This window comes from Lissotriton vulgaris, chromosome 7 (genome assembly GCF_964263255.1).
Source record: "Lissotriton vulgaris chromosome 7, aLisVul1.2, whole genome shotgun sequence".
Classification (NCBI taxonomy): domain Eukaryota; kingdom Metazoa; phylum Chordata; class Amphibia; order Caudata; family Salamandridae; genus Lissotriton; species Lissotriton vulgaris.
In genome coordinates this window covers 248,666,853-248,679,165 of record NC_141695.1, presented here as the reverse complement: position 1 = coordinate 248,679,165, position 12,313 = coordinate 248,666,853, and the positions used below count along the sequence as shown (strand labels likewise).

The following is a 12,313-nucleotide window of genomic DNA, read 5'->3' as shown; positions in this document are numbered from 1 at the left end:
GCCCAAGCGCTTCCTATTAAGAAAAAAGATCAGATGCCGGCCGAAGTACTCTCCAATTACCAACCCATCTCGCTCCTTCCACTAATGAGCAAGATGGCGGAGAGTCATGATGTTAATACCAAAATAATGAACTATCTTGATGGCAACTGCATCTTTAATCCCTCGAGGTCTGGGTTCAGATCCAACCATTCCACAGAGACAACTCTCATCTGGGTCACTGATTATATCAAACTGGCCTTGGAAGATAATAAAGCAGTGCTGTTGGTACTGTTGGATCTGATAGCAGCATTTGACACTGTCTCTCATCAGAAACTGATATTGCGACAGAGAGGCCCGTCTGCAGGGAAAAGCTCTTGACTGGTTTGTAAGCTTCTTAGACCAGCACTCTCAGACCATCAACCTAGGCCCTTTCCGATCCCAAACTAAGGGGATGACCCAGGGCTCCTGTGTGAGCCCGACCCTGTTTAACATCTATGTGGCCCCCCTTGCTAAAGTCATCCGGGAGTATGGCTTTACCCCATTCTCCTATGCGCACGATACGCAACTACTTCTGTCCTTTGACAAAGACATGGAGTTAGTTGATCAGCGCTTTGCTAGGGGAATGTTAGCCATATCAGAGTAGATGACTGAACATTTATTACAACAAAATGCCGAAAAAACTGAAATGTTGCTATTTGGCACTGCACAACCGGCCTGGTCCCCTGAGTGGTAGCCAACAGTGCTGGAACATGCTCCCTCTCCAACCTCTGTGGCAAACAATTTAGGGGTCCGGCTGGATGCACAGTTATCTATGAAGGATCAAATTTTGGCCACCGTAGGGCCCTTCTACCATACACTGAGCCTTCTGCATAGAGTGTTCTTATGGCTGCCCCTTTTTGTACGCAGAACCTTAATTCAGGCTCTGATTATTGGTCACCTGGACTACTGCAATGCTTTATTGGTAGCTGCAAACTTATCACTGCTTAGCAGATTGCAAATTGTCCAGAATGTGGCTGCATGCCTGGCCCTTAAAGAAGCACCTTGCACCTCCCCTGGACCATTGTTGAAACTTCTCCATTGGCTCCCTATACGCCAGGGAATTAAATTTAAGCTATGCTGTCTCGCCCATAAAGCTTTATATGGTGCGAGCACAAGCTATCTGGCAGACAAGTACAAACTTTACTGTCCAAATCGTTGTCTCAGGTCGTCTCAGGTACAAAAGGTATTGTGTGCCTGCTTTAAGGTGTTCCCTGGTCGCCATAGCGGTAAGAGGAGATGCTCGGGCTGCGGCTGGTCACCAAGCTATGCTCCACGGACACTCCCTAACCGGGAGACGGATACTGTGAAGCATCTCTGTATGCTGTTAAACACCAGGTCAGTGCGCAGTCATGCTCAGGAGCTTTTTGACCTCCTGACCACCGAAAAACCGGTGTGCCTAATGCTAACAGAGACTTGGTTAGGAGTCTCCTCCAATCCCGAAATCGCTATGGCGATCCCTTCAGAATACAATATTTATAGGCAAGATAGACTGGAAGGGAGGGGCGGAGGAGTAGCACTCGTGGTGAAGAAATCTGTCGTATGTTCAATTATTCCCACTGAGGCTATTAAAGGGTCTGAATCCCTTGCCTTCTCTTTATTATTGGCGCCGCATCAGGCGGTGAAAGGGTTGCTAGTGTACAGACCCCCTGGCCCAGTTGGTTCTTTTTTTGATGAGCTTCAGTCTGCCATGTCAACGTTGGTCTTGAGAGCTGACCACAGTATTTTGGCTGGAAATCTCAACTTTCACATGGATGAGGCTTCGGACCCAGATGTGATCAAACGTTCCGATATTACGGCCCCTCTGGGCCTAGCCCCCTATCTCTTTGAACCAACGCATGATAAAGGCCATACTTTGGATCAGGTCTTCTCTATGGCCCCCATAGAGCTAACGGCACTTCTGCCGGTCCTTTGGACAGATGATCGGTTGGTCAATTTCCATATACTGGGCAATAAGAAACCCCAAAGCGATGCCCCCAGACAGCAAGGATTAGCGTCGAGGGCATACCATCAGGTGACCCCAGAAATGTTGGCGCAGGCATTGCGCGAACATCCTTGCCCTCTCACGGGGGTTTTAGATCGGGACCTGGAGTCTCAGCAGGCCTGGCTCGTGGACAGGCTGAATGATTTGGCCCCTTCGAGGGCTCCTCGTTTGCTTCCTAAACGGGTTTCTGCCCCCTGGTTCACTGAAGCGCTGCTTGCTTCAAAGCAGGCAATGCAAGGTGGCTGAAAGGGCCTGGCGGGCTCAGTATGATCCTGCAGCCAGACTCGATTATAGAACTATGGTCAAGGCCTACCATCGGGATATCCTCCTTGAGAAGAAGAGTTACTTTGCTAGGAGGATTGAGGCTGCCTCTAACTCCTGCAAAGAGATCTTCTCGATCGTTAGGGAATTCATCACCCCACAGTCGAATGCGACCCAGTCCGCCCCCACCGAGACATGGGAGTCGGATCTCACCAGCTTTTTCATAACAAAGATTAAGCTGATTCAGGACTCTTTTTGATTGAGGCCGATTGTTGTCTCCCCTTGCGCTGAGGACGGACCAGTTCTATTGGTCCCCCTAGGGTCAGTCCTGACAGACTTTCCGCCTATTTCAGCTTCTTCGTCATTGACACTCATGGCCAATCTTAAATCGGGTTCGCCGCTCGACCCATGTCCGGCCAAATTTCTGGCGAAGATGGCGGCAGTGGTAACTCCGCTGGTGAATCCCCTCCTGAATCTCTCTCTGAGCCAGGGTGTGGTCCCACCGGCCTGGAAACAGGCAATGGTCATTCCCCTTATTAAGAAGCCTGGTTTAGATCCCGAGGTCTTGGCCAATTATAGGCCTATTTCACTTCCTTCCTGCAGTGGCAAAGATCATGGAGAAGCATTTGCACACTGCGCTTTCCAATTTCTTGGAATCACACGATCGGCTTCATTCCACTCAATCGGGCTTTCGCCCTAATCTTAGCACTGAGACGGCGCTGCTGGAGGTGTCCGAAGCCATCAAGGAGACGCTGGACTCGGGTGACAGAGTCATGCTGATAATGCTTGACTTGTCGGCGGCCTTTGACACCGTCCCCCATGAGGGTCTGCTTGTCAGACTTCATGAGATCGGTCTGAGGGGGACGGTGCTTAGCTGGTTTAGATCTTTTTTGGCTGGCCGCTGACAAACGGTCTGGGCCTCCTTCAGCTCTGCTGAGATGCCGCCATTGGGAGTTGGAGTCCCGCAGGGCTCTGTGTTGAGCCCGTCTCTCTTTAACATCTTTATGACCCCTCTGGCGGCATTGGCTGAGTCTTTCGGGGCCCAGATCCTATCCTATGCCGACGACACCCAGTTGCTCTTTACCTGTGGGAAAGGAGAGGATTTTGATGGAGAGAGTATCCGAGAGTGCCTTGGGGCTATTTTCGAATGGCTCCAACTGAACAGCCTCAAGTGCAACTCAGATAAATCGGAGGTACTCTTCTTCGGTTGTCAATCCGATCCAGACTGGCAGGTACGGTGGCCCGCTGACATGTCTCCTCCGGTGCGATCGTCTCAGTTGGCTAAGAATTTGGGGATCAAAATTGACAACGGCCTGACTTTAAGATCTCAGATCCTTGCCCTCACCGGCACCTGTTTTGGCCTCCTCCGTATGCTTCGGAAGTTTTTCCCTTTGCTATCTGAGGACCATAGAAGGACTACGGTACAGGCCTTAATTGGTTCAAGATTGGACTACTCAAACGTCCTATATCTTGGCCTGCCGGAATATCTCCTGCAACGGATGCAGGTGGTCCAGAATGCGGCAGCGCAAGCAATTTTTGGCCTGCACAGGCGAGTCAGAGTTTCTGGCTTGTTGCAGTCTCTTCATTGGCTGCCTATCTGGAAGCGGATAGTTTTCAAAGCCTTAACTCTTGCACACAAGGCCCTCTATGCCCGGGGGCTAAATACCTTCAAAGGAGGCTCGCCTTCTATCGTCCGTCACTATCTCTGAGATCAGAGTCAATGTTTCTTGCTACTGTCCCTTGTGTGAAAAAGGCCTGTATCGGAGGTCGCTCCTTTATGTCCCGGGCTCCACAGCTTTGGAACTCTCTGCCCCTGACACTGCGCAGTACCTCAAATCTGCTGGCCTTCAGGAAGGGCCTGAAAACTTGGCTTTTTGCCTCTTAGACTCCCTCTTCCTGCTGACCCCGTTTTCTTTTAATGTCTGTGTTGTGTTTGTCTTTTTCAGGCTGTCAATAAAGCGCCGGGACACTCTTTCGAGTAGTCGAGCGCTATAAAAGTCATAAGTAACATAACATAACATAACAAGGCAAGGGGTTAGGAAAATCCAATCAGGAGGCAAAACTGTGGCCTATCTGGCTTCGAAATACTGGATCACCCTACCGGAGGACCTACACAAATGCCCCAGCCACATCCCCTTCAGGAAACTCCTGAAGAAGGAATTATTCAAAGTCTAAGCTGTGCTAGTCTGTGCCTGTTTGACTCTCGCTCTTTGGCAGCGCGGAGATTACCCTTCGGGGGTGATTTCTGTGCTTTATAAATCTGCTACATACATACATACATACACAACGAGGAGTTATATCTTTATTTCTCCTCGATTTTCCTCTTTCTCTGTGTGCTGCATTCGGCAGCACACATAGAAAGAGGAAAAAGCCTCTTCTAATAGGTTTTGTGCAGGAAGGGAAACCTTCCTGCACAAAAATAATCATCTCCTCAACCCAGGCACTTGTGCACCATGGTGAAAAGGTGCCAGCGTTGGCCCACAGCAGCCCATTGAGCACCAGCGCAGGGGAAAACGAAAGGAATCTGCAATATCTAACAGATATAGTGCCATCCTGCCCTTTTTATTTGCCATAGGGCAGTGCAGCAGGAAGGCCTGCTGCCCTGCGGCAAAAAACCCATAAATGAGGCCCTGAATTTCATAAACAGTCTTCTCCAAACAACAGTAATAGTTCAACATGAGCACCAATCAGAAGAGTTGGGTTGTCTGTCATCGATGCACCCAGAGCCTCACTGAGTTCACAGTCTTGATGAGCTGGTCCAGCAGGCCACGCCCCTTAAATTTTACTTGGGGCATGACAGCAAGAGATGCCACATATGGCGAACGTTGACACAAATTATCTTTTTGCTGATGTCATGATATCCCTTGCATAATTCCTGACCCATTTCTTTGCAGTTTCGGGACAAACCTTATTTTATTGATGGCTGCAAGAATCTTATTTAAATCTGGGGAACATTACAACAAGAACATTGTAGACATCTTGATTAATATGCGATCTTTATTGATGTTAGTGCTTTGAAGCAGAGCAAATGTTTACAAATTCTTATAATAAATCCATTCCATTTGAACATTCAAAAGTGGAATAATGTGGATTTTGATATTCTTTTCTCAGTAGGAGAGATTCTCGTGTGAACAAAATTGTTAAGTTTGTATGGTTACCTAAAGCTAGATGTACAACCATTACATTTTCTGAGTACCTATTTGCAATTTTTTGAGACTGGCAAGTAGAGATCCGCAAAATGAAGTGGACTATAGGGCTAGATGTATGACCATTTCATTTTGAGAGCCCCTAATTATGATTTTTTTGCGACTTAAAATTAGGGACTCACAAAATAAAATGTACAAATGTGTTACAGAAACGTTTAGCGATTCCCAATGTGGCCGCAATTTACCTGCCTCATCAATATTCATGAGGCAGGTCAAACTTTGAGACCCATTAAGAATGGCATGTAATTACAGGGATGGGCAGCTGGGGTAGGCAGATTACCATGCCTGGGATTGATTTTTAAATAAGCATTTTTTTTCAAATGCAGCCCGTTTTCCTCAAAGAAAAACGGGATGCATTTCAAAAATAAAAATTAGAAGCTAACTTTAAATTTTTTTAAGATCAGGCAGTGGCCGCTGGGATCACTGCTGGCTCTTAAAAAATGTTGGTGCCCATAGTTACAAAGAGAAAGGTGTGTCTCGGGGACCCCTTCCCGCTCACAAATGGGTTATCACCTCTTTCACTGAGTCAGTAATATATGAATGTTTTGCGACCCCATTCCGGTCGCAGAAGATTCATACATGACCATGTGCCTGGCTATTAGAAAGGGATGCCCTTGATGGAGCAAGGTTGCGTATGAAAAGCGACTTGCTTGTAATCAACACCCATCCAAATACCAACTCACAAACCCTATTTTGAAAGTCAGTAATAGGTTATTGAATCGCAAAATAGGGTTGGTACATGCTGACAGCCGATTTCGCGGTTGCAAACAGCCTGATTATCAGCTTTTGATTGCTAAAGTTAGTCTGGTAAATCTTGATGCCCCCTTTAGGTGGGTGCAGAGGCCATAACCAGTTTCTTGTCTGTAACTCATATTTGTGTACTGTTACCATTAGTTCAGAAAGTTGATATGCGATTAATTTAAACATAATGCATTCAAATAATTTAGCTATACAATAAACTTGTTAGAATAGTGAATAGGGTTGAGTTTGGAAGAACACAATGAAACATAAACAACTTCAAAGATAATAATACACTTTTATCGGGGCTCTAACCAAATTGAGGGCAGGGAGAAATTTAGGGTCAAAGTGGGTATTGTATTGGTTCACATTAATCGGACTGTCAGTACAAAAAGCAAATTCCATTCAAGTAACTTGATTAAAACAAATAGCAATTAAAACACTATTGGTGCAAACTATTAGCAGGGAACCACTACAGTACATCTGGATTGCTAGCAACAGTTTGGTGCCTGGAGATGATAGAGGGAGCAATCTCTATTCTGTTGAAATGTTTAAACATTGCCCATGGCCACCTATCCAAGGTTTGCACAGGAATCAGCATTGTGGGCAGTGTGGCAATTACCATATAAAGTATTTGTCCAGAGTGTGCTTTTTTCTACAGTACCGCCATTTTTCCATTACAGATTTCATCAAGAAAATCATAATAAAATCTAACAAGGGAAAATAACAAGACTCATGTCATAATCTCTGCTTTAAATACTGAGTTCCAATTGTATGGATATTGCATAGCAATTCTTAACCAGAAGGAGTATACGACACTCTGTAATTTGCACACCCTTGCCTATAAGACAGTGCACCCCATTCAAAGGACTGACGCTCATAATTTGGGCCCGACTCTAGCGATTCCCTGTATGGTGATAGTGGTCGCACCAGCTCTAGGGAGTTATATGCGCAGAAGAAGCTGCTAGACAGGCTACATACACGTGAAAGATAAGGCGCTAGATGTGCAGCTTGGCTTTTGCTCTCGGAAACCTAAAAAATCAGGGGTAATGTGCTTCCTTCTTTCACTAACCGAGCTCTCTGTAGGAATATTGTCTACTCACACTCACTTTCGGGAATACACTTGTCATTATGCAAGACAAATCCTTTCGCACAAACACAACCAGGAGCACACATCATGACGCAGGCAATATGTTCTTGTTTGTAGTTCTTGCAGGTTCTCTGGCACTTCTTCCCACAGGGACTGAAATAGGTATTTTCTGGACAGGATTCACAATCCTGTTTCCGAACACAGTTGTGAGAACCTTTATGCTCCAGAATGTACCCTTCATCACAGACACAGCCAGGGACGCACATCCTGTTACATGGCTCATTCTTATTTCGCTTTTCACAGGGTATTTGACAACCAGCCCCACAATCTGACATATGTTGGTGCTCAGGGCATTCTGTGGAAGAAGATAATACACGTTATTGGAAGACATATAAATACATTGAAATCCTTCAAGACAACAACAATTGCAACAACACAAACACATTTGAATCATGGAAACATTAGGAGCAAAATCTCTTCCAAATTCAGGATTAATGGAATCCCAGAAGTGCTCTTTATTGTTATGAACATATGATATCAATAATAACAGTAAATGTAACACATATGGTACAGTGATGTTAAATCTCTTTGACCAGGTCCCTAGGTGCTTCTGAAGAGAGAAATGCATCTTCCCACATCATTTCGCAGGCATTCTTTGAACAAGGACATCCACATCAAAATTGACAAAATGTATGTTCTAATTTCAATCCATACAGCATGCCGGATGCAAAGGATTTTGCGATGGTAAACCTACTGAACTAACAGTATCACTTGGTTTTCAAAATGTATTTTTGTAATGTACGAAAGATACTTTACAATTTGCAAAAGTCAGAAAATGAGATCTTATGAACTACAATAAATTTGGAAACGGAGCAATAGCATCATTCTTTCCCAATTTCACCTTGGAGTGCAATATTTCAGTGGTTTGCAGCTGCAGTTCTACTCAAAAACCATTGTGCCGTTACTAACACGTGAGATGAGGTAATAGCTGACTTACAAATGTGGACTTGAGAATCATGGTTGCAGCCTTAAGGGTAGTAGACCAAGAAATCCACCCTGTTTCCACTCATACTGTTCTATATGGAATTGTTCTTATTTTTTTTTTTAAATAGCTGAGGTTACTACAACATGGGCTGCTTGGATGTCTTTATCATTTATGCAGGAGCTAACAGAAATGTTATCCACCCTTGAATAGACTTCATTTTTTATAGGCCAGCTTTACACAATATATCTTATTTTGTATTCACTTTCTAACCTACGAGTGTCGGTTATCATTTCCCTTTCTTGGTCTACTAGCTGATTAACTTCAATTGGCTGCTAAAACACAACACTAAGACTGCATCTCAACAGCAGACTATATTTACCAGAGCATACCAGAGCGTGAGCGAACAAATTATCTTGATGCTGTCTGCCACGCTCTTGACTAATTCTTCTCTATCCCACATCATACATAAATGCAGGCTTTGAACATCACTCTTAAAACATGACTGACTGAGGGGCATATTTTCAACAATTTGCGATAATTATCGCAAAGCGCGCTTAGCACTGTTTTTTTTATTGTTTCCTATGGCTGGATTTCATTGTCGAGATAGCGCTTTATTATGAACGCTTATCTCAGAGGCAATGCAAAATCAAGTGATAGTGGCAAAATCTACCAATAGTGCAAGAAAACAAGCACTATTTTCACTGCGCTATTGCAAAGCTTGATAATAGGCAAGTGTGGACTCAGCCTGACAATCCACCTCCCATTGACAAGATGGGCAAGTTAGGTTTCAGACAGGCATTAGTAAAAAGCGATTATCGCGGTTAGCTCAACTTTTGTTATCGCTACGCGGGTCCGGGGCCAGATTGATAATAGAGGGAGGTTGTGTTAGGGACAGTATTCATGTCATTTTAGTGAGGAACGCTCACTTTGAATGTCATTAGCGATAAATATCGCTGATATGCAAAGTGGAGAAAAGACGGGAGCTACCTCAAGGAAACACCCGTTAGCGTGTTCTTGATAATAGAGCAATATATAAATCATCACTTTTTGGCCGAAAACGGTCGCTAAAGTGGCGAAATTGGGCTTGATAATAAACCCCTGAATCTCTTTGAGGTATTGCAAATCTAAAGCCAATCCACAGTACACGTTCTCTTCATTTAGCACCCAGGTTTTCTATGAAACTTGTGGCCACTATGTTTTTTTTTTTTTTTTATATTTTTTTATTTTCATCATTGCACAGTTCGCACATTTCATTGTACATTCTCCAAAGATACATTTAAATTCATATAACGTATTACATCATACACAAAATTCATCAAAGCATCCTACCTATTACAATAAATTGATATCAACTCAAATTAATATAGTAAATGTCACATATATTCATCCAAACTTTCCTAGCCTAATCCCTCAATCCCAGGCCCTCTCTCCATCTTATAATAGGGTCCCATATCCTTAACCCTAATCTCCTCCCTTTTCTACCTTTCCGGGCGTAGATATTTTTTTACAAATTATAAGTTGATAAAAGATTAGACAGCCAAACTTGCATTGCTGGGGGGTTTTTGTCCAGCCAAGCCCTGGCTATGCATAGCCTAAAAACTGCCATTGCAACAAAAATAAACTCCCTCTGATTAACATTAGTATCTGTGACTATCCCTAGCAATATTTCTGGGGGTTTTAAGGTAATCTGGTTATTCAGAGTGGCATCAAGAAACTTCTCTATATCTTTTAGCACTGTTTGTATCTGTGGGCATACAGAAAATAAGTGTATTAAGTCTGCATCAAGGGAACTACATCTTGGGCATGTAATACCTACACTACCCCCCCATTTTGCTATCTTTGCAGGGGTGAAGTATAATGAGTAAAGGGTTTTATACTGCTGTGATTGCAGTGGTGCTGAACATAGGAGAGTTTGCCCTAAATCCAGTGACTTTTTAAACCAACTAGCCTCACCTTCCAGCTTGTCTGCCCACTTTTCACTGTACTTGTCCATATCATCTGGTTTCCCTGCTAACAAGTTTGCGTAAAAACACCGTATAGAACAGTCTCCCCCTAACCTTATTTTCTCCAGTATTTCTACCTTAGTAAACCCTACGCTCCCACCCTGCTTATTCCCCAGAAAACTTCTAACCTGCAAAAATTTAAAAAGATCCCTCCTATCTAATCCGAATCTGGTTATTAGCTCTGTAAATTGGAACACCCCCTCCGTATTCCTCACATCCCCAATCTGTACTATCCCCTTCTCCATCCAGCCCGCCATTGTACTGTCACCAAAAATCTGCATTGGGAGGGACACATTTTTATGCATCCTTGTATACCAATTGTATCGGCCCAGTCCAATTCTCTTCATCACTGCATTCCAAATCTTAATTGCGGCTTGGACTGTCTTGAATCTAGTTCTTTTAAAATATGCGAAGTCAATACATTTGAAGAAGGAATTCTCTACCTCCGGTCCCAACACAATGGAGTATATCCTGGATGAATCATTTGCTGTTCTAGGGTCTAAGCCGCCCCCACCTATCAGTCCCCGCATATATTGCAGTGCAGATGCCCAGTAATATAATCTGAAATCGGGCACCCCCAACCTTCCCTCTCTCTAGGCAGAGACATAAAGCGGTATGCCCTACGGGTCTTACCATGGGCCCAAATAAATCTGTTCAGCATTTTTTCAAGATCTTTAAACCATTTTATCTAAAAAAATAACGGTATTGTCCTATAAAAGTACAACAATTTTGGCAATATTAACATTTTTATAACGTTAGTGCAACCCACTAACGACAAATGCAGATTGTTCATTCGATCCAGATCCGACTTAACTTTTGACATCAGGGGCGCTAGATTATTCTGTACCAACGAGTCTAAATTAGCTGTGATCGCAACCCCCAGATATACCGCTGAGTCCACAACTCTTTGATCATTGAACACAATATGTTCGTTACATACTATTTGAGTTTTGGAACTATTTAGGCTGTACCCAGATATTTGCCCAAATCTTTGAGCTTCGGACTCAATTTCCCCTATGGCCATGCTGGGATTGGGTGTTAGAATAGCCACATCGTCGGCGTAGGCGAGAGTCTTTACCTCGCATCCATTCAACCTTATTGGAGGAATCCTTTCATTGCTTTCCATTTTCCTTATCAATGGATCCAGATAGAGAGCGAATAGTAATGGGGAGGATGGACAACCCTGTCTAGTCCCTCTCTCAATCCTAACTGCTGCCGATTTACCTCTATTAACTCTAATCCTTCCTGACGGATTCTTATAGAGAGTCTGCATTGCGGTTATAAAACTCTTCCCCAATCCATTCCATTTTAATGTTTGCCATAAGTATTCCCAGAAGACTCTATCGAACGCCTTTTCGGCATCCAAAAAAAGTGCCGCGATAGAGTCCCCCAGGACATCCGCTGCGTCAAAAGTTGTAATCACCTGCCTAATGTGTTGGGTAGTGCGTTTTCCAGGGATAAACCCATGCTGAGTATGGCTTACTAATCCCTCTATAACCTCTGCCAATCTTGTTGCTAAAATCTTGGAATAGACCTTAGTGTCTGCATTCATCAGTGTAATAGGCCTATATGACCCTGAGAGTGTTGAATGTTTCCCTTTTTTTAAGATAACAATGATATCCGCTTCCCCCCATGACTCAGGTATCTTATCCCCCTTCTGCGCCTCCAGCATGAGATTAAACATTTCAATTCCCACAGCTTGATAGAATACTTTGTAAAACTCCGCCGGGAGCTGGTCTGGGCCAGCTGCTTTACCCGAAGGTAACATGCTTAATGCCGTAAGAAATTCCTCCAGAGTAAAAGGGGGGTCCAACCTATCCTTCTCTTCCTCAGATACCCCCGCAGGGATAATATCACTTAAATAGCTTCCAACCTCACTAGCTGTTCCTTCACTGCCTCTAGTATATAATTCTTCGTAAAACTGCCTAAACACTTCCCTTACTTCAGTTGTTTCAGTGACCATAATTCCATTCTTATCCATATTCTCCACAATGTCTCATGCTGCTAGTCTCTCTCTGGTGCGTACTGCTA

The 12,313-nt window shown here is 44.0% G+C and overlaps 1 protein-coding gene across 1 annotated transcript in view; it reads right to left on the bottom strand.

Moving 5' to 3' along the window:
• Window positions 1-5,239: 5,239 nt before the first annotated feature.
• Window positions 5,240-12,313, bottom strand: part of LOC147701308 (von Willebrand factor-like) — a 48,471-nt gene continuing 41,397 nt past the window's right edge. The window contains exon 4 of the mRNA XM_086930029.1: window positions 5,240-7,649. Coding sequence (XP_086786155.1) covers window positions 7,300-7,649 — 350 coding nt within the window. The 3' untranslated portion in view covers window positions 5,240-7,299. The remainder of the gene's footprint in view (window positions 7,650-12,313) is intronic.